This window comes from Charadrius vociferus, unplaced genomic scaffold (genome assembly GCF_000708025.1).
Source record: "Charadrius vociferus isolate BGI_N301 unplaced genomic scaffold, ASM70802v2 scaffold43, whole genome shotgun sequence".
NCBI lineage: Eukaryota > Metazoa > Chordata > Aves > Charadriiformes > Charadriidae > Charadrius > Charadrius vociferus.
Genome location: NW_009648043.1, coordinates 5,521,566 through 5,545,465, shown reverse-complemented (window position 1 = coordinate 5,545,465; position 23,900 = coordinate 5,521,566). Strand labels below are relative to the sequence as shown.

The window sequence follows — 23,900 nt, the reverse complement described above, 5'->3', positions numbered from 1 at the left end:
AATGCTAAGCAATGGAACGAGGGCAAAGCTTAGAAGTTCCAACATATTACAGAAAAAAAAGAAAGCGCTGACGATCCTTGAAAATCTGTACCACTGACCCCCTAATTAGGAAGATGACAGCGATCAGGAAATGTTAAGTGGGATTAGAGGAGCTGAAAATTGGTGACAAATAGTAATAGCAAGAGATTTCAACTACACACATGTATATTTTATCAATGCCTCATTAGGATGAGATACAATGAAAATATTTTGGGACAGAGTTTTGAATTGCTTCCTTGGACAGTTGATTTAGGACCCACAAGAGAAGATGCTATTCTGGATTTGGTCTCAAATGCAAGGAGGACGTGGTTGGAGAGGTGTAGAGCAGGAGAGGTGCTCTGTAGTAGTGATCATAAACCAATAAAATTTAATAATGTAGCAAAAGAGAACAGGCCAAAAAAATTCAGTACATGTACATTCAGTATGCGTGTATTCAATTTCAAGAATGGGAAGTATGAAAAAAAGAGAAACTAAAAAAACAAAAGCCAACATCTTAAAGGAGCAATCAAAACAGCAAGAAACCTACAAGCAGCCTGAGGGAAAACTAAAAAAGTAGGAGTCCAAGTCAAACGCAAGTCATAATTAAAAAAAAAAAAAAAAAAAGTGGTCAAAAAACCAAATTAATAACCCCCTCTACGGGACTCCATGAGAAAGGTAAAGAGGTTATTGTAGAGAATCTGGCATTTAAAAACTGGAAAATATACCTGAACAAGGAGGACATGAAAGTCTCTAAAATATTCTAGGATGTATGTAAATGGCACAGATGCTCAAACTGACAGTAGAAAGAACAGTGGAAGCAGGAAGCCAGCTTGGGAGATGGTGGGACTGCTCAGCAACAAGGAACAAAGGGCAGTCAGGGACAGTAAGGACAAAGTAAAGAAACTCAGTGCATGCTTTGCATCAATCTTTACTGCTGAATGTATTCTTCAAAATGGTCATCATTTCACAGTTATCACAACAATGTTTATGGACTGAAATATGGAGTGGTTTTAATACCATGTTTTCTTAAGAAGGCAGTCTCACAGCCAAGGTTATTCTGTGTTAATTAATAATACCGGTGATCTTTCTACATTACTTAAGCCCAGGTTTTCTTTAAAAGCCTAAAGCAAATTGTTTATCAGGATGTCCCATATTACGACTCTATATGCGTTATAAACTCAGATGCCAGGGCACTATTGATTCTTCCTTCCATCCGTATTATGCCAGTATCCCTATTTAAATCCAGACATTTCACCTACTTTTGTTTTATTTCTAACATTTGTTCAGAGAAAGATAGCCCGAGCTCATCAACATACTCCAGTGTGTAGGTAACCAGACATGATGGGTTTTACTTTTATTTGTTCCAACCCAAATAACTATTTAGACATCATTATACATTTTGTAATTACTCTCATGTACATGCAGGCTTGAAGGTGAACAGAGTTATTCTGAAAATACCTAGCTTCTCTTCTTGTTCCCCCATCTTCCTCCTCTCTCTGTATATATTCAGAAGGCTTCTGCTGCTTCAATATTTTGGGCCACAGCTACTCTCATTGACCTCACCATTGTATATGATTAAAAGTAGTTATAGTCATTGGAAATTACAGCAATTGTGTTTCTACCATAAAGTTGTCATGATATGGTCATAAGTGTGCCAATCACAGGCCAGAGGTCTTCTCCCAGCTCCAATATTCTTTTTTTTTTTTTTTTTTTTGTAGCAAGCATGAGAAGATTGTCAAAGAATGAAGTTTTCCTTCCCCCTGCAGATGATGTTCTTTGTCAGTACTCTCCTTCTGCCTTTCCAAGACGTGGGTAGGAAGCACTCTGTCCTATGCTGCTCTGTATTGCTGCTCTGGCAGGACCCATTTAATCCCATGGAAGACAGGAAACAGGAAATGTGTCAAGGAAGCATTTTTAAGGGAAATAAAGGAAGGGAGCATCATTTTTTTCCTGAAAAGGAATACCCTCCAAGGAGAATCCTAGCTCTCTTTAGTTTAATACAGAGATGAAATCCCAAGTGCAGACTGCTATGTCCTCTATGCTCAAAAAATCCCCAACAACCTAGTTATCAACATGACATACCAGGGAATACTAGACACCTCATCAAACCAGAGGGGTATCCAACAAACTTATAGCCAACCTTGGCAAAGAGAAGAAAGCTGTTTCACACAGCACTATTTAAACTGTGGGACTGGTTGTCATAAGGTTATACAGAGACAAAAAAAATCTATAAATACATTCTAAAAAAGGATTAGATTGACAGAATAATGGCAGATAGGTTTGGCTTAGTGTGATAAACTAACAGATTTGGTGGCCTACATGCCATTTTTATGCTGAGCTTCATAAACCATCAATTGGTAGAAAACAGAAGGAAATATCACCCCAAGTTTGCTCCATTTCTTGTACTCCTTCTCTAAACGTTTTCTACTGGTATTGACAGTCCTTATATAAAACAAACTCTTTATTGAGGATGATGGACCTTAGCTGAATTAGGAAAGATAAGTATATCATGAAACCAAGAAAATGACACTAGACATCTAGAAAAGTTTTAGCTGACATCTATTAAAGATTTTCTCCAATCATATGATTTTTCTTATCAGTACTAATCCAGAAATTGCTATGGCTCAGTCATTTTCATTCAGAGAATTTTCTTAGTTGGAGTTACAGAAAGATTAAAGTTTGAAAACGACAAAATTCAGGCCTGTATTCTTGCACAATGTTTTCTACCACAGAAAAATTCAACTCACGTGACACAAATAAATTTTAAGCACAATCACTTATGTAGATAAATTATTCCCTATATAATATATTCAAAAATTCTTTGCAGGTAGACTATTTTATTTTCACTCCATTTGTTCAAGACCAAAATTGAACACCATGAGAAAATTATTCTAGAAAAAACTTAATAGTAATTGAATAAATTATTCACTCACCTGAAATGGCTTATTTGGTTTTCTAAAAGGGAGGAAAGTCTGTCCTTAATCTCCTCAAACCTTTCTTTCTCTTCAACAGATACTGTTCCAATTCCATCCGGCCTATAATATTAAATATTTATTAATTGTTGATATATCTTCACGCTGATTCCTTTTTGAACAGTGATCTTTATTTTTAACATGCACGCTAACTCCCCTTTCCCCTTTCCCATTGTCTTGAAGGATAAACAGTAACTTGTGAATAAAGTTAAAGAACAGACTGCAACTAGACAAACAATTTAACTTTTGAGCTGAATTTTTAATTCAAGTCCTAAGTTTCTACCTGATCCCAATATGAACCCAAGGTAGCATATATTTCTCCCAAACATTCCCAAAGATACATAGAATTCTTTCTCAGGAAAATCAGTACTGTTGGCACAATACGGGGGTTACTCGGATCTTGTTGAGTTTCAACTCTTTGAATCTTCCAGATATTTTGCCAGAGGCACAATATGGCTGAAGTTGATTTTAAAATAAAGGTAGGAGGCAAACTACAGTGAGAAAAGCCACAGAAGGCAACGCCTGGGAATTCCCCTGCTTAAAGTGAGCATAGTTTTTTGATCCCCCATCCCATATTGATAAGTAGCAGCACGTATCAAGACTTCCATATAAATATAGCATAAAGGATGCAACAAAAAAATAGTCTTTAAAAACCAAAAGCACTGGCATTTTTTTAAACATCATATTTAAGTCCCGGTAATTAATAATAAGCCTTGTATTAAGTATGTTAAGCACGCACTTAGTCTAAAGTCTTAGCCTAAAGTTGTTATTAATATATTTATATTAAAATAATAACAAAATTAAAGAAATTTAAATACACATTTTTCTAAATGGTATTTTTGCCATGCAATCACAACTTCCCCACATGCAGAATACTTTAAAAAGAAGTATCTGAAAAATTCCAGTTACTCTCTTAACTTCCAGCTCCAGGGTAACAAAACAGCTACTGCTTCCCACCTGAGTTATGACCCTGACAGGAAGTGCTGATCTGCCCCATACCTTCTCCAGACCCTCCAAAACTGTATCTCAATGTTTCTAGAACTGAGAAAATTTTAGTAAAATGACATGAAGAAAGTCAACATTCTATGAATGTTCTAAGAATCATTCTAGGATTCTATGAACATCTTTTTGCTAAATTTTTACTTTACCTTTCTGCACTATACTTAAATCTAGAAGGGATAAGTTGCTACCTGGTCATGACATAAACAATTATCTCACCCTTTAAATCACTTATATTTGTGATCTGTCAAGTCAAGGTGGAAAGAATGCCTGAACTCCTTAAATTATTGTGAAGACAACAATAAAAATCAGATATGGTGGAGATATGAGTAACCAGGCACATCAATATACTATTGTATAAATCTGATGTGAAAGAGCAAATAACTTATCTTCTCTCTTTTGATGGATGCCAAGATACTTTACCTCAGCCTTCTGACAGATGGAACGGGTTCAAATTTAAGTAAATTGCACTGTCTGATTTCATTGTCAGGAGAGATCGTGCTCTGGAGTGATAAAGTAAATAGTTCTGTCATATTAAACCTCGCTGAGGCATGTCATATATATGACAGAAAAGACCTAGGGGTCCAGACAACAATAAGTGAAAAAGGTGAGCCAGTAGGATGTTATATCTGTCAACCTGCACTAAGGCTAGGATCACCACGTATCAGGGACCTGTCACTTCATTGAGTTTGTTGCTGACAACACCTAAAATTTTCAGAACTGCTAAATATATTTTCAGTGTATGTTTGTATAGAAGCAAACGTCCCAGAAGAAAAAGAAAGAACACACAAAAAGGGTTTAGAAAAATGTACCATCTATAGCACTGAAAAACTTGTCTCTTGAAAACATGCTTTTGAAAACAACACAAACTCTGAATTATTATTTTGTTTCTTCCTGTTAGCCTTATTGAGACAAGCAGAATATAAAAGTGCATTTTTGTAACACAGATTGTGCTGGTGATCATTTTTTGCTACTCTTCAGAATGTCTATCTACTACTGAGAAAAAAGAATCCACAGAAAAAAAGAATCTGACTCTGAGATGAGCTGAGATAAAAAAAATAGAGAAATAGTTTAAAAATTCCCACTCATTTTGCCTTCTAGATCTTTTTCTTTAATCCCTTTAAAGACAGAATAAAACAAAATAGCCCTGTTTTGATCTGTTATTTTTATTTAAAAATTATTGTGCCTGCCAAGAAAATCAGACTCAAATTTGGTTTTCAAAGGTTTAGGTCATCCATAAACTATGCAAGAATTGTTTTACAACTAAACACAACAAGAAATGAACCTTTCCTACCATCCCAAATATCATGGATAGTGGTTTGGCCTTGACTTTTTCAATCCAAACCCAGTATTAAACATTGTTGTTATTGCAGCCTGGGACCTCGCTTTCAAGAACTCAGCCAACAAAAATGATGGACTCTCTTAGGAAGCATTTTCATTTTAAGATTATCTTCTCAAGAAGGTAAAGGGAGAGTGATTTTTACTTTCCTCCATGTTCTTTTCCTCTTTATTCTTCACAACTGCTTTTGGGATTAGAAAACTAGGTGAAACAGTGAACACTCAAAACCTGAGTAGCCTTCTCTGTCTCACTTATATTAGTTTTTCATTTTTTGAGAACTCTGTCAATTGAATTTGGATTGTCTGCTTAGATCACAGTCTAACTGGCACAGATGTAATGTTGTCTCTGGTCACATCTCAAATTGTTTAATTCACTCAGACTTAAATATCAAAAGAGATTTGAAATAAATACCTCACGAACTACAGCTAGTAACTTCAAGTGGGAAGTAGCTGTTCGACCACAAGACACTTAAATAATGACACCAAAAATAGAGGCTGACCAGAATTTTTAAAGAAATTTTTACTGTGACAATTTTGCAGGATTGCTGTCCTGATGGCAGTTACTCTAGGGAAGCTAACTGATTAGGTGGTGGATTTAGGTTTTCCTCTGGGAATGGACTGGTTTTCCTCACTTGATATAATCCCTTAAGGCTTGGAGTACCCTTTAGAAATATTTTGATGTCTAGAGGTCTTAAAACCTGTAATAATTTGCAGAGGTCACTTGAAGCATTGTAGGATTAAGATTCTTGTGAATAGCTATGGCACGTGAGATAAAAATGGTATTCCAGCTCCAATGGGAATTAGATATGATGGACACTGGGTTGATTGTAGATTGTTTCCAGCCTTCAACTTTGGAAACAGCTTCTCCTAGTGGCCTCTCAGAGAGCAAATTGTTACCTTAAGCAAGATTGCTTTGTTGAGACAGTCTTGTGAAATACTAATGGAACATGACTGGCTTTTCTGTTTTCCTCTGGAATATCACTGAAACCAGTGCTTTTTGCATATTTGCATGTTTTATAAATGCTTAAAGTCTTTTTAATAAGCCTTTCTCACTAAAAACATAGACCATCACTTTGCCCTGTCATGAAGAAAAAGAGTATGAGGAGAGGAAAGCACAGACTGATACTCTAACATGTACACATACACATATACATAGATGAGAATAGTAAGGCTGACCAAAAGAATCTGCCAGAGAAAGATGAGAAATTGTGATGAAAAACAAAATACCAGAAAAATACTTCAGCTAAGGTCTTACTTCAAGACATTTATATAATAAACTACATTTCAAGGGTGTAGGAAAAACAAAACTTAAATGTCATCTTGGCTCCTAGGAACAAATTGTTTTAGAAGACTTCAGTGCTTTCTAAGAGCACTTGTTTTTAAATTCATAAGGATCCACAATAAAATGAAAGAACAATGACAATTTTCAAATTAGCAAGACAAAAGTTTGACTTCTTGTTTCTTAGTAAATCGAAGACTAAATTGTTTAGAATTTTGATGTAGGGATTTTATTATCTATTTATAGGACTTTAATATTGAAGGACTTTAATACCCAATTTTTCCTTTAAAACATAATTGTATTAATTAAGGCTTTGGCAGAGTCCACGGTTTATGTCAGATAAGTCTAAGAAAAACAATGATTTACTTTATCAGCTTAGAAGCAGGCAGAGCAGACGCCTTTTTATTAACAGAAAATGAAGAGAGCAAATTATCACGTGGCATTTAAGCATAGCTTTAACCAGCAGGCACTTGAAGACCGAACATTTTGTTGTTTATATTAACTATTCTTCAAACATTCTGACAAAAAAAATGGCACAATAGAGCCTTCTGCTGCATGCGTTTCTCAGGCTGATCCTACATCTGCTTGCAGGTCATACCCTCTTTTTCACAAGTGAACGAAAAAGACCAATTCTGGGCCACTAAAACAGATTAAGATGATAAATCAGGTTAATTTTAATGATCTTTTATGCAGTTATATTTTAGGTACGACTCATTAATGCCCTTTTACTGAAAAGCTAAGCATGTACTAATATAATATTATTTTACCCAAAGTATAATGGTATGTATAGGCATTAATCAGTTGAAATTAATGACAAAACAATGTATAATGTTTAGGGATGGTGAGAGTATGTAATAGCATTAGCAGTTCCTTTATTGCCAAGGATGGCAAATATCACCTTAAATATGCAGAACTGTTCTAATATTTCTTAGTAATGTGTGAATTGTGATTAATTTCCTATTGATAATTTCTCTGAGGCTTTTCAGAAGCAGATTTGTTTTGATATGTTGAAAAATATGACTCTTAATATTGTAGAGAGGACATGTTTTATTATAACATTATTATAGTTGTTAGCACCTTCCAACACAGGACAGTATCCTTCCTTAAACCAAAGGTGAGGTCAACATGGCTTCACTAGGTACCTGCAACAGGGTGAAGAACTTTGCTTCTAGCTTTGAACTCAGGAGAACTCTATTGGTGTCTTTCTTTTGGCTATTTACAACAATAATATATAGAAAGCTCTGTCACTAATTGAACAACGTTAATTAACAAAACCCCAAACTTAACTATTTAGAGAGGCCTCACATCAGAGGCCTGGGGGTATGATGCTCATCAGTGAAAAACTTAAAAAGGAGAATACAGATTAAATTAAATAAGGTTTACCTTCCTCTGTGCTCCATATGCCTTGGAGATGACCAGCTTCCAGAAGTGAAGGATGAACTGGATGATGCAAGATGCTTGGCACAGGGCAGTACATAAAACTGAAAGACCTAGCGAAAAAGTTCTATTCTCAGCATTGCCCAACGAGCCTCAGAAAAGGGGAAGATTACATTCACTTGAAGAAGAGGGATATAAACGTCCAATGTTTTTCCAGTTTTGAGAGAACACTGCTACTCATCTAGAAGCACAGACTCACATAGCATATTAATCCTAAAAGGTGCATTTTCTCATTCCATTACTCTGGGGAAATGGTGACTGATAATAAATGACTTCTGAATAAAAACATGCTTTTGAGCATGAGAAATCCACTCTCACCATTTCCACTACAGAGGATTGATAGAAAAATAAGACAAACTACAAAACCAAAAGACTCCTGTTAAGCCTCTGGATGCTGTATCAACTATGAGAGAGAATTTACGTAAGATGCTGAGAGACTGGTGGAATATAACTTCTGATATAAAACACTTCCCTAATGATCCTACACTATAAGGGATCGCAGGCTCCTTCTTCCAGCTGTTGAACAGCCTTGTAACAGATCTAAGATCAAAGCAGATGGCTCAACTGCCAATAAAAAACAGTGAAAGAAGACCTTTCACCAGCTATCATTACAACATAGACAGAAAATGGGGGGGTTGAGAGTGAATAAGAAGCACAGCAGAAAGAGGAAGCATTTTTAACTGCTTAAAACTGAAAGGTTTGACAAAATCCTGCTAGCAATGGTTTCTTGGGAAAAACATCTAAGAAGTAGTCTACATCCTATTCAAATATTTTTATATACAATATTATACATATGACAACATAACACTTCTGAAAAGAGAACAACTGGACAAAACCTTTCATGTCAGATGGTGACCACATGTAGATAAATGGTGAAACTACTGACTTAAATTCTGGAAATTTAGATTAAATCTTACTAGGCAGTGTTTATGAAAGTCATAAAATGAAAGACAAACCAGCAAGATAGACACCCTTACTTTAACTCTAGAGTTAATTTAGTCAGAAGAGAAGGAAATATCTATTCAAAACTCCACAAAAAATGATTAGAAGAGACAGAGAAATGTAATGATATTATTTTCCTTATTTTTACAAAGTGCCTTGTCTCAGATTTGAAAGGCATGATTTCTCTGGACATTCTCTTTTATCACTTGACAGAAAGTGTAAAATTGCAATAAATGATTCTTATCACAAAACAATGAAAAATGAAAAGAAATATATGAATGCATAGTACTGTCCGAAGTTTCCATCTTTCATTTCTCTTATGTGTTCATTTCCTCCACTTTAAGATATTTCCTCCAAGCATAACAGGAGCAAGAAGCCTATCAGAGAGCGTACAATGCCAAATGATGGCAAGGATCTAAAAGGAGCTCTCAGAGAGGGCAAGGCTATTGCAGAAATATAAAATGAATTCTTTGCACTGGTGTTTATTATGAAGGAAATTAAGAAGATTCCTATGCTGGAACCCTTCTTTGTTTACAGGAAAAAAAATCTTTATTTCCAGCACAGATTCTGTCCAAAATTAAAGCCACTGAGAAAAAGCTTATGGAACAAATTAGAAAATGAATGTTAGTAAGTTGCCAGGGCCAGAACTGAATTACCTATGGTCATGTTAAAGTGCTCACCAAGAACTGCCTTTTTCTTGAGGATTGTGAGATCAATTTAAAATCAGAAGTTTCCAGGGCAGGTAGGGGGAACTACAGGAACTATAATATAAGGATATTTAAGGATAAAATTAAAGACAATTGGGTAAATATTATCTATTGTGAAGAAGTCTGTATGGCTTTGAAGCCACAAGGCAGAGAAATCCTACCTTCTGATCTTTGTGAAGATCAGCAAACAGCTAAGAACTGAGATGATAATAAATGTAACTGTAATGATAGCTATATGGCATAGCGGAATTCCAGAAGGACTTTATGAAATCAAGTAGCAATAAACCAGCAAATAATGATCAAGGTAGATAAATATGAGGAAAAAACTATTCAGGACAGAGACCTTGGTATTAGGATGGATAATTCCATGAAACCATTCCTGTTCAGTAGCAGTCAAAGAAGCAAGTCAATGTTCTGAATTACTAGAAAAGGATAAGGAATTAGCAGATGACATCCACCCAGTGTAATCAATGCATACTTCAATCATACTTCTTGAATCTTAAATAGCAAAGAGTCAACAAAGAAGGATTTTTTTTTTTTGTCTCTCCTCCATCTCTTCTAATAGCAACAGAGAATGAAATGAAACATGTAGGAGTCAAGTTCAAAGCAAGAGTTCTTCAAGCAAGAGGAGGCCAAGTTGTAGAACTTGCTGCCAAAGGTGTTGAGGGTGCAAAGGGCTTACACAGGTTCACGGGTGCAATGGACAAGTATCTGAAACAGAGACTCACTCCACGTTACCGAACAGACATATTCTGAGCTGCAAAGAGTTGGAAACTGAAAGAGCACTAAGAGGAAATACGGCATGTCGTTGCCCTTCTCTTAGTTCAAGCAGGTCAATGCTGGCTTAGAAGAACCCTGACTCAATATGACTGTCCTTCTATGCAAACACATACATGCTGAAGATTTCAAAATTAAGCCAGAGAGAAACTATTTGTCTTCAGTTACAAACTGATTTTTGTAGCATTACTTTCACATTCACTTCTCATACATGAACTTCCAATAAATCAGCTTTCTTTCTGAATAGAAAAAGGTATAACCAGGGAATATGCTTGAATTTTGAATTTTTCAATTCAGTCTGTAACTCAGCAGGAGGAAAGAAGTCACTTTGCACTTCATGTGATACCCACCAGCATCCATTTCAGACAAGAGGGACTGAATAGAAGTCACAGCATGAAAAGTAGACAAAAGCAAACGTGATGGGGAAGAAAACAATAGCTCCTACCTGGACTGTTTAGACTGAAATGTCAGCATTCAGAAATATCCTATAGTTCCTGTTCTGCCCATTTCACTTTCACCAGAGATACACAAGTGTATGCATAACTGCAGTGCGAAAAGTTCACTTGTGAACTAATGACTTTGATGGGGACCATATAATGGATCATTTCAGAAGAAAAACATTGTGAAGAGGAGCCAAAGGAGATGCTATTGTAAAGTTACACAGCACCAGAAGCACAGCCAACAACAGCTGATTTCACTTACTGGAGGAAAAGGAAACAGTTGATTCAGAAAAAACACTCAGAAAAACTATCCTTTTACTATAATATTTTGCTTTTTGGCTGTTTAGGAAGAGAATGTCTTAAGAATGTCACCCACAAAAGCAGAAATACCTTTTCCACGTAAGGAATTTGTGAGCCCAGTTGTAATGCTCTTCCCAGCAGAAAAGGAAAGGCACGAATGAGGCTTGAATCCCTCAGGCTAGAACTGAAGTCGAACGCTGTGTTTGACCCTGCATAAACATTTCTGTTCCCAAACCAACAGCACTGGCATAAGAGACACATTAAGTACAAGTGTGCTTGATAACTCTGTTAGAACTTGTTACCTACATCTTCGTCTCAGGCACGAGAACAGCTGGGGACTGTTCTCTGGTCCTGAGACCAGATGGCAAGGTCTGCGGCATACAGCTTATGCTAGAGCTCACTTCAGGTCTCCTCTGTGCTCCACAATGTCCCTGAAACTGTAGGACAACACTTCACTTTTATGTGTTGTCGTGTTCCTCAAACCAGGACAAGTGTTTATTCCAGGTGTTTTGAAATAAAAGCATGGCCATTGCATTACAGTTTGCAAGAGCATTACAGCCTGCAGCATGAAACAGAGTTTTTATTTCAAGGCCTAGGACGCAGCAAAAGAGCATAGGGGATACTGAGGGTTCAAAATCTGCTGGAAGAGTTTTGGAGACATATGGAGGGTGGAAAGAGCGAAAACTGATTCAGCCTTGTTCATAGTGTTTATACTGGGAGCAGTATTCAGAACACGCAATCCCACAACCATGCCTGGCATCTTAGAGTGTACCTATGGACAGCTGGAGTCCATTGTATGAGTATGCTTCCTCACCAGTTTTATTTAGCAAATCAGATGTAGACATTGGTGTGCTCAGGGTATGTCCTGGTATGGCCCTGGTATATTTTGTAGATTTGCTCTGATTTGTGCTTGAGTTTCTCCTCACCAGACTACCAGAAGCGAAGGTGAGTGACATCTTTATCTGATCATTTGACTGATGTCACTAGATTGCCTGCTACTCTAAAATTCGTGCCTAAAAGAAACTGGTAATTTGAACTAGAGATATGGCTGCATTTCTACATGATTCTCCATCACCTGACTTTGAGATCATTTTTGATGATCTTTCTCAGGCTAGTGGAAGGTCTAAGATCCCTCTGTGAAGCAAAGGTGAAATATAAATTGAATAAATCATGCCCGGAGTATAAAGCTCCTTGTCTTTGTTCTGTAGTCTTTCTAATTCTCAGCCTGACTTACAAAACTAAGATGTATAACGCCAGGGATCAGCCTAGAACTTTGGCCTGTCATGCATTGTCTGTGAAATTCTTTTTTCCCCTTTTACTATTTCTTAGTGCTGCAGCAGATGAATGAGTGGATGTATTATGTGTGTATATGTGTGTCTGTCATCCTCAGTGAGTGTGTCTGCTTCTGTCCTTGACTTACTTTTCTTCTTTCTTCATGTTTCTTTTTTCTTCCTTTTTACAATATCTCAGTTCTAGTCAGACCCTCTCTCTTCAACACTTCTTTTATTCCTAAAACACTCATAATGCTATTCAGAGAATATCTGTACAGAAGGAATAGACAGAATACAAACAGAGTGCTTACCACTGTGTAAATGATGTGCTCCCTGAGATATTTTCATGCACTGCACACACTGTTGTCCTTCACTTAAATTATGAAATAAAAAGAAATTTATCTACCTTTCTTTTGAATTCTTGAAATAAGTTTGAGCAATTATCACCGTATATTTGTCTTGTTAGGTTGAAGCCAGTAATAAAAAGGCTAGAAACAACAAAGACTTAGACTCAATAGCAAATACGAATGTGTCAGGTTCCTCGGGAACTGACAAAAGAAGCATGCTTTTACGGAGAATAGGTTACCAAGTAAAAGCCAGAATATCTCCTAACTTACCAGTATGAACACTAAGATTCTTGAGAGTATTTGAGGCACATTCAAAAGCATTTTAATTTTGGATATTATTATCAAGAATTACACAAGGTTAATTTCCCACTACCAAATCACTCAGGCCCCAAACGCCCAGCTCCTGTTCTCAAAGATGAGGCTTTGTCTGAGGCAATGAAAGAAACAATAGCTTTTTTAAGGATTGTCCCTTCTTCACTGGCTTGAGGACAAGTAAAACGACTGCTGTGACTAACTGATTGCAAGGCAACATAAGCATACATGTTGGGAAGAAAACCTCTCTCTCTTCTGATGTCTACCAGGATTCAGTTTTGGGGATTTACTGACAGCATCACAGTATTTTTTAACTTTTTAAACATATTTCCTAGAGCAGTCTACAAATCTAGTATGCAGAGTACAAATGCATGTTGTCTTACAATTTGACAGATTGCTTGCCTCACTCCCAACTCCGGTACAAGGAAGACATGGATAGCTGGAGCAAATTCAGTGGATGGCAACCATGACAGTCAGGGGCCAGAGCACTTGCTCTGAGGAGAGGCTGAGGGACCTGGACTTGCTCAGCTTGCAGAAGAAGTTGTGTCTAGGGGGACTGAATGGCAGACCCCCAGCTGCTACTGGGAGGTTGACAAGAGGCAACGGATATAACTACACTGAAATAAGACAGGTTCAAAGTGGGTAAAGACCTGACTGGATAAAGCCCCAAGCAACCTGGTCTGACTTCATAATTAACCCTGCTTCAAGCAGGAGGTTGGTCTCGAAACCTCCTGAGGTCCCTTCCCACCTGAGCTATATCCAATGATGCTATCTCCAGTACCTGCAACATCATAGCTGGTTCCCTCACAATTTGAAATAAGACAAAGATGAAGGAAAGGCTTATTTTAAAGAATGTGCGTAGCACAGCAAAGCAACTTAATTTTTTCCAAGCCTTTTACTTGCATATGGAAGGAAGACATCATCCCAAGAGCATCACTGTGACAAACAGGTCCTGAAGCAGCCTACCCCTTTAGTGGAAAGAATCCCAGAAGCACCCTAGCTGTTCTTGGCTGGGAGTCACACCACGTTCCCAATATATATTATTTCTTCCTGCGGTAGTACAGCCAGAAGAACTCAGCATAGTATGGCTAGTTGCCAAGCTACAGACTGTAGAAAAAGAGTCAAAGCTTCCCTTGAACTGCAAAGTTGTTCAAAAAGTTCACTGGAAGCACCATTCACTAACACAATACAAATGCAAAATGCAGAAGACTACCTTTTTGACAGGATGATATCCTTTAGCCTTGAATCAGCCTGTCTATACCATGCCCAAGCAAACACACTGCTTTAAGACAGTACAAACTGAAAGGGATTTTTTTTTTTTTTTATAGTAACCTGTATAGAACCTCCAGTACCCCTGGAGATACTTTCATGAATTGATTTCTGTTGTGTCCAACTTACCTACTGGGTGAATGCAAGAGCCTATAAATACTTTTGCTTCATCCTAAGGCTACGTATTTAAAAATATACCATTAAATTACCTGTTACCATGAACATGAGAAGCACAAAATGCAAAACTGTAGTGGAGCAAGGTTGGATCAATGACAGACCCATTTTCTGAATGTTCAATCAACTCATTGAGATAGCAAAGGTGGCGGTGACAGCCTCTCACTCCGTAGCGAGCACAGTATTCATCTAATACGAAGACTTGACCTGGGCTAAACCAACCCTGAAAGAGAAAGACAAAAAACCCCACAACATTTTGAGATTTATTTTCCCACTCACATCTTCTAAATCAAACAAAGAACAGAAGCATATATTTTTATGTGCATTACATAAACTTTTTATACTAGGATGATGTATATCTAACTAATGCTAATGGCCCTGGAAGCTAGATCCAACAATAGCCCTCTTGCTGAAAGAAGTAAATGTCAGGAAACTTTTTGCAGTTCTGATTTACCACTACTATGAAATATAGGGTTTATAAAAAGATACTACTACATTCGAAGTCTGGTGCAGACTCAATTATATCAAAACCTAATATAAAATAAACTAACACTTCAAAATAATTATTTTTGCTAAAGTCATTAATTGTAAACCATGAGAGAACATTTGGGTAATGATGAGGGACAGTAACATGCATAGTTAAAACACAGTTTCTGGATAGTTTGTTCCCTGTGGTTGCAACTTTAATGTGAGAACCACAGTTCGACCATTTACCCTGTTTCTTATGTAACATTCGTGCACTTTTAACAACTTAGACTAGTAAAGAGATACATAGCTAGGTAGTTTGTTAAAAGCCACCTGAATAAGATGAGTATGATCTGAGCTTAAATAATAATGAGATATTCTGGGGCATACTGAGAGCCTACTCGGGCAGTCTTGATGAGACCAGAATGGCGTAATCCTAACACAGACATGAACAAACCAGAGACTCCTTCCCACCACAGAAACACCTCTCGAGTGAATCCAGAGTGTAAAAAGAATAACTGATTTTTGATGTAGAAATGCAAACCAGAAGAGCCTTGATTGCTTTGCCTGCCAATATGAAAAAAGATAGCACAGTAACTTTCCAAAAAGCAGTAGGGAGAAAAACATAAACCTTGGAAAACCACAGCTACTGCCTAGCTGTTCTAAATATGCATTTTTCTTTGTTCTTAATTGTGGTGATATTTCCCTCTCATCATCCTTGCCAATGATTAAGAGAGATTGAGGAACACCTGAAGTCAAATATACGAATAAATTGGATGAGCAAAATGATTTTGCAAGTCATGAATTTATAACATCAGTTTAGCAGCTGAAGACCAGTATTTCCCTATTGTTTGGGACTAGTTCTGCAAGCTCAGATGTTTAATATTTATAAAAAATATCAGCCAAAACACTATTAAACAATATTTAAAAATATATTCACATCAGGTTTAAATCATCTCCATTTTAACTTTACAAAAAACTTGCATGTTTAAATTTTATATTCTACCTCAAACCTTGAATTTAACATACTATTTGCAAACAAGAACATCTCAGAGTTATTTCATAAATTTATTTGCTTCTGATTCATTTCTTTGAATTTAATGTTTCCACTGCCTTTAAAGAGCTTCAGCTGTTTCTAGAAAACACTTAGCTTTATTACAGCACCCAGAACAGTTCTCAGTGTTTTAAACTAATATCCAGTAATGTTGCAATAGCTCATCTGTTTTACACAGTGTTTTCTAGAAAATGCGGTGTCCCATTGAAAGAAGGAAGAAGGATTTTAATGGAATTTCTGTAATAATATGTATCCTATCCCTAAATATAATAAACAGTGGTTAGTGTGATTGATATTCTGCCAATACGTCACTGTTGTCACTGATGTATCTCTATGCTTTTATGGAAAACATGACAAAATGCCTAGCAGTACAAAAGGAAATACTTATTAAAATTTCTGTACATTCTCATAGGAGAAAATTGTGACAAGAATACAAATTTTTAAAGAACTCGCTACTTTAACTTCAGCCTCGGCAACAGATCTAGTGTGGTCATTTTCATATAAATATGTGCCTTCCTTGCCCTTGTTCAACCCCATACCAGGCATAAGTCTCACAAACACATAACAACTATATGCTACAGAGTATTAGATAACGGCATATTTTTTATTGTATAATTGAAAAAAAAAACACAAAAAAACCCAGAAGCTCCCCAATACCAAGTAGAATGTAAAAATAAAGTAGTTTAGGTCATATAGTAATTTAATACAGAATTGTGCTTAATATTAATTCTTACATATTTTTGGTTTTATTTTTACAAGTTGTATGTGTAGTTACTCTACATTTATTGAAATAAAGGGATGCATTGTTTCTAAAAATGATAGGAAATGAGCTGTTCAGGAAAATAAAAGTCAAACTTATATGTTCATGTAGTCTTTTGCTACCTTGACATCCCCATTCTTTTTAATTAAAAAATATAGTTAAATATGCAATTTAACGAAAAATGATCACCCATTCTACTTATTAAAAGCTGGATTTTAAAAAGAAGAATAAGAAATGCATCTGCTTTATGGTTGCTATAGCACTGAGTATTTCACCTAACCTCTTCTAAAAGTTCCTGATTTCAAGGTTATATTAAGTGTCTTACTATATTATTATTATAAAAAAAAGATTTTGACCCCAATGCACTGTTAGAAAGCTAACCATTTTCTCTTTGAGTGCCAATTACTTTGTACAGATGTACCTCCGGGCCTCTTTTGATTCAGTGTGCAACCCACAGACAGAAAATGAGTCCTTTAACTTTTTCTATACATACTCATATGGTAGTACTTTAAAAAGGAAGTAACTTTCATCAGATAATTTTTTTCTTTTTTACACTTGCAAACAAACCTGAAAAACACATCATTATCTTTGTATTACATGACTAGTAAGATCAATGGAAAAAAGAAGTAAAATAAAGTTATCATTTTTTGCTGCTGTTGGGATAGTAAAGTGAAAAAAATTACATGCTATGTGGCATTTTAGGTCCTTAGTGAGTGATCACTATTTCAGACACAGTATCAAGCGAAAAGTAAAGCCTCAGGAACTTATGAGGTCTCACCCACACAAACCTGTTTAACAAGTGTGTATAATCTGATGGACTTCCACAAGATTGTTGCTGGTTTTCCCTACTGAAAACAAAACCAGAAGCAGCCCCATCCTCAACTCCTAGCCCCACAACGCAGAGAATCGAAAGTGTTACTTAGGAAAGGGAAAGCGCAGCTACAAATACGGAAGCATGTTATGCCAATATCTTATCTTTTTTACCTGTCTTTGAATGTGAAAAACATCACACTCTACTTGTTTTGTTAAATAATTATACTCTCATTCTCCCATTTGTCTTTTGCAATTCAGGTAATACATATATGCCCATACATCTACATTGCCCGTGGTTCTCCTTCCCTTTTTTTTTGGCGTTTTTCTTTCTTCACACCACAGTGAAATGAAGAATTACAAGATAGGTGAAAATATCTGATGCAAGGTGACTGCATTTGTAACTTAAAATGCCTGTACAGGTGTCAGTAAATCCTACCACAGGAGCTCTTACCATTATCAAACCCTTCTGTTTTTGTTCAAACCTCCATAGAGGACATGATAAATTTCAGCTGATAAAATCAGAGACAGTTTGGGTCTCTTTGCTTTCTATTGAGTGGCACAGCAGCAGCTTGCAAGTGTATAATTTTCAAATTTGAAACCAATCGATTGGACCCTTTATTCCAACTACTACCGCAGCTATTGAATGAACTAGGAAGAAAGGGCTACTTTGTAACAACTATTTCTCACTTCTTTACATCTATCTTCCAGTCAGTACTCACCAAACAAGAATAGGAGTCATTCAATCTGTGATCCAAGGTCTGCCTCTGAAGCAGTCTAAAGAGGGAAGCATGGTCAAATTTGCAGGGATTGGCAGAAATAAACTCATCCATGCCATGTTTCTGACCACGGTCTGTATCTGTTCATACAAAGGAAAAATGCGCAGAACAATACACATGAGTGTCTGTGCAGATTTACAAACACAAGTGTACACATGGTATATAAGTCTCAATATATAAACTTTCTTGAACATATTTTAAAAAAAAAAGTTACATAAGTAGATGCTTGCAGGTAACATTATAGAATATTGTTTTTTTAATCTGAAAATAATATTATTGAATTATTTTTCTATCATACCAATCTACGGACTGTAACAGCAAAAAAAAATACAGTTTCAACCCACTGACAGATTAAACAAAACAATTTAGAAAGGCTACCTGAAAATACAACACAGCACATTACAATACTTCTTAAACAGTAATTTTTTAGTGGAAGTCTTGAAATGTTACAATTTACAGAACAATGCTATGAGTATGAAAAAAAAAAGTTCTACAACTTTGTGTGATGCTCTCTCTAATTTTAGCAAATTAACCAAATAAATACCCTTCCCTCCATTGCAAAAAGAAAAGGTTTATGCATTCATTTCTTCAGATAAGAAAAAGCATCTTTACTGCAGATCAAAGTACCACTCATAGAAATATTCATCATGGCTTGAAGCCTACTTCTCAAATGGCAAACTGGAGCAGAAATGAACACACTGGCTTGAGCTAGGTCATTTCCAGCCTTCTTTGTGTACTCAGCTTTTAATGAGACAAACCTTAATGTAGTAATGGCAAAGAGCTCCTTCAACCTTCCAGCAAAGAGTAGTGAAAAAGGGAGCAGCATTTTTGTGTAAATACATCGAGAAAACATACCATCCCAAATGGCACTTCAATCAAAGGCCCAAATTTATTGTTCTTCACAGACTGCATCTTTCAACGCCTTTAAACCCCGCGGGTTTATCAAAAGAGAAGCTCTAGTGATTGCTTTCATTAATGCTATGTTTTGTCAAAATCCTCAATGTGAATTATCTATCAAGTATGGACAGAAAAAGCCTTACAGTGCCCAAAAGGACTAGTTATGTATTAGCACATTAGCTGTCTTGGATTCTATAGACTGTACTGGGGTGAACAGTCCTATCAACTTAAAAATTGACTTCCCCTTTCAATAGGGTCTTTGCTCTTTGTTCCTTTAAATTCAAACCTAGGTCTTTTTATGTTCGTTACTAGAAAAGTATAGATCTAAATGTATCCTAAATGCAATTTTGAAAACCTGCATAGTACAAACCTAAAATTTCTAAAGAAAAGGAGACAAAAGTTTATTGATTAAACCCAATTATAGAGTCAGGTTCATAATAAAACTCAATATTGATCTGTGGGCATGATGCTAACATAATCAGTCACATTTAGAAATTTAGCCCCAGATCATATTGATCCATGTCAAGTCCAACTTTCAGCTGTATTTGTGGATGGGAGAATTATTTAATTCAAGCTGAAGGATCTGCAGCATCACACCCTGGAAAGATGCAGAAACTAATTCATATCACTTGGCTTTGCATTGTCAAAGCAAGAGTCACATCCATGTGACAGATTTCACCAAGGTGGATGTAGTAAATAAACAGTACGACAATACATCGATGGTGTAAGGTATGAAACCATCATCCCAGAGAAACAGCAGCATAGATTTTTAATGGCTTAAGGATCAGCAGCATATGTGATTACATAGACTAACGATATTTCCATGAGCATTAGATTAGCCTATCATTAATGACAAACTTAGCTCATATTTTTGACACAGGTACATGAAATGCTGTCTCTCAAATGTTTTTAAAAACATAAATTCAAAGATCAGCAACTGGTATCAACACAGCTACATAACTGAAAGTACTAAACTACAATGTGAAGTTATCTATAGTTTCCAAAATGATCCACACAGACAGAAGTTTTCCAAACCCAATCTGTTTAATGTGTGACTGGTTTCTATGTTTCTTGTACGTTTTCCTTCTTACACAGATATCTGATTTACTGAGTCATTATTTAAAGTAAGACAGATTACAGAAAAGAAAAAACATGAATATTTCTTTCTGCTATTAGTCTCAGGTACAAATTATACACAGCTGAACCTTTCTTAACTGGCTTGATTTTTTTTTTTCTCTCAACTACACAAATATAAAAGATTCTTCTTTTTAAAAAGAAAATCTGGGAAAGTACTGACACGTAATTAAGTATTTTGAAATCAGAAGACTGCATGTTGCAAAGGAAACAACATTCTGATAGAGTCATGTATATGATCACAATTTGTAAGGTGACCTATTGAATACAGGAGGCTTGTGAAAGCAGAATCTGCTTTTACATAATTTGGACAAAATAAAAAAAAATATTATTAAAAATATACATACTTCCTAGATGTATGTATATTTATGTGTATGTATACTTCCTAGATGTAAAAGATACATACTTCCTTTCTGTATTCTACAGAAAGATCCATGACTGATCCCCATCTTTTTAAGTGAATCAAACAGGACAAATAACATTGTTAGAGAGTAACAGAAGATTTGCTACCAAATATATTCTAACAACAGAAAACCAGGTAAAAACTTACCTTTGCCAGCTGTATGCAAGCAGGAAATAATAGAAAAATAGATCTAGTGTAATACGTTACATTATTTTACTGTTATGAAACACATACAAGATAACTTTTAAATCTTTCTGAAACAAAATGATTTAAAAAAATGTAAGAACTTGATCAAAGATTATGAGGAATTCATAAATGTTGTATGACTGTGATTTAAAAATTACTTGACACCCTACTTTTAAGAATTGTTAAAGTGATTGTATTTTTCAAATTCCTACACAAATCAGCTTTACACATCCTGTTCAAGCTACATCCAAATGCAAAAGATGTAGAGTACTATTGTTATATACAGTTAGGAAAAAATGCAATCCCATTTTATTCTCTATAGTTTCTCAATCTTGGGAAATCTTGGGAAAATATTTGGGGAGAACTTTGAAGTAGTAATACTTCTGCTTTTTCACAATTAATTTTCTTCTTTTCTTAATGTAATTTATTGTCCTGCTTTCAGGTTGCCTCTAACTCAAACCTATTGTTTTGGCTGCTATTTCCATGTTACACTGACTGCTTCAGGTTGTATTTATTTCATCTTTTGGAATCTGTTAGCCAAAAAAACATAATTTTTTTTTTGGATCAAGGTAGGACAAATGTACGTATTTTAAAACTATGGTAAAAAATTACAAAAGCTGTTGCAAGAGTTTTAGCAAATTCTTTGGGTGCTCTTTTACACAAGGATATTCATTTTGGCAGAATGGTATCCTGAACATGCCTTTTGCCAGCTTTGCAAGAAACTTCCAACTTTAGCCCAGCTGCAAAGAAGAATCACATCCTCAGTGACTCAATAGAGTTGAGTGAATTAAAACTACCATGTTTATGGCACATGCTCGAGTGGTTCCTAGTGATAACCAGATCACTAGGCATCATCTCTGCCCTGTTCCAGCCCAGAAGTAAGTACATGTTTTCTGTAGCATTTACTCTGTGCTAGGGTGAACTACAGGAACTGGCCTTGTAAAGTGGTGACCTCCTCCCTTTTGTGGCTCTCCGTGACATCCCCGCTTGAGTCTAAGCATCGTGGAAGCAATTTGAACTAACTCAGGCAGGCAGGAAAGCAGAGCAGGTAGGGACAAGAAATCCAGTATTGTAGGGATTAAAAAGATTTAGAGACTGTGAGTAGTAGGGTAAGAACTATGACTCTGATACGGAAGAGGCTGGAACTGGTTGGATGAAGATGAAGGTGCACATGCTCTTTGCAAAAGGCAGTGTCAAGACATGCATTACGTTCCTTCAAGTGCCGCTCCATACAGATAGTGACAGCTTCCATCTGGAACATTTTGACTCCTGATCATTGACCAGGACTCCAAAGTGCTACATGCTTAGAAACGCAGGCCAAAGAAACAATCTATGCCCCCAGACCCTTATAATTTAAATATGGGACAATGAAATAACAGATGGAGAGAAAATGGCAGAATATGAGAAAGCAGCTGGCCCATATGGCCTGACCGTCAGGCTGGGGACACCACAGTGATGTGTGCCAGTATTTTGCTGAAGGACAGATTTGAAGAGGACATTAGTTAGTTTTTGCATGTTTCTGAGTAGCATGGGAGAAAGTATAAAGGGGACTTACTGACTGCCTAAGGTGGTGGAGGTCAGTGTTAACCTTTTCTGTCTAAAAGGGAGATGGGGTAGTTGGAGGCAAGCAAGAATGGGACATGAAGGGGAATGAGGGAACACGCAGGGAGGGTGAAGTTACTCAACTCTCCCAGGTAGCAAAGTGTATGATGGATATAAAGCTGCCAAACCTGCTGAGACAACTATGTCAAGTGAAAAAAAAATGTTTTATTTCTGTTTGTTTCTAAAATATTTAAGTAATTGAACATACAGATACAAACATCTCAGAACTATTTTAAAATAACTGCTCTACAAGAACGTTACCAATTATTCCAAAACTGAGCAATGCCACCATAAGGTTAAACAGTGATATTTCTTGTGTGTACGTGTTATGACACCAGTAACTTAATATTAATCATATTCTGATTTTCCCACAGAATCTCTGATGGAGCCAGTTCAAAGACAGAGTGATACAAATAACATTTAAAAGAAATACAAAATTCATCATTTATTCCCATACCATTAAACTATAAGGAAATAAATTTTATAGTGCTTATCACTGGTATATCCAAATAGATTGAAAATTTTAAAGTTGTATTTTCATGACTAACCCCAAAGCATTTCTTCATTTGGCAAGTTGCCTGCACTTTCTTCTTGATTACACAAATACTGACTGCTCCACTCGCATTATTCAAGTGTCTACATAAGCTTCCTCTGCGATGCTCTTTTGGTCAGATGGATGTTTCATTTGGAAATATCTTCAACTTTGCTGTCACTGGATTGATGTCTTGTAATAGCAATGTATTTGACTCCCTTTTCTACTCCCTTGCTACTTAATAAATAAGATTTTATGTTTTGCACATGGGGTCTAAACAGCATTTTTATGACAACTGTTATAATTGGTTTCTGCAAAATCTCAAATGACTTTCCTTTTGTGAGCTGTTTTGATAAGTGACATCATTCCAAAATAGAGATGAGGAAAACTATACACCTCAGACCAAATGAATCATAACCTCACTTGGTTTTCTAGTATCTGTCTCCCTCCTTTCTTATCTGCAGATATTTTCAAGAAGACACCATCTCTGAACTCACGGTGGTATAGGACCAGAATGATGTTTGGCTTTGTGTTGCTTCATTAAGACATGACAACCCCCTCATGTACTGCTGTTGCTCCTTCATTACAACCAAGTTATTAACAGTGGTCATCACATCAGCAGCACTGCAAAGTGTATGACTAGATCTCTTAATACACTGCTCATTAAGAGAGGGATTGTCTCCTGCACCTTAATGT

At 36.2% G+C, this 23,900-nt stretch overlaps 1 protein-coding gene across 1 annotated transcript in view; it reads right to left on the bottom strand.

Moving 5' to 3' along the window:
- Positions 1–23,900, bottom strand: part of CADPS2 (Ca++-dependent secretion activator 2) — a 346,061-nt gene that overhangs the window by 86,765 nt on the left and 235,396 nt on the right. The window contains exons 13-16 of the mRNA XM_009883694.1: positions 21,032–21,040; positions 18,394–18,530; positions 14,618–14,805; positions 2,952–3,053 (exon numbers count right to left, since the gene is read on the bottom strand). Of these exons, the coding sequence (XP_009881996.1) occupies positions 2,952–3,053; positions 14,618–14,805; positions 18,394–18,530; positions 21,032–21,040 (436 nt within the window). The remainder of the gene's footprint in view (positions 1–2,951; positions 3,054–14,617; positions 14,806–18,393; positions 18,531–21,031; positions 21,041–23,900) is intronic.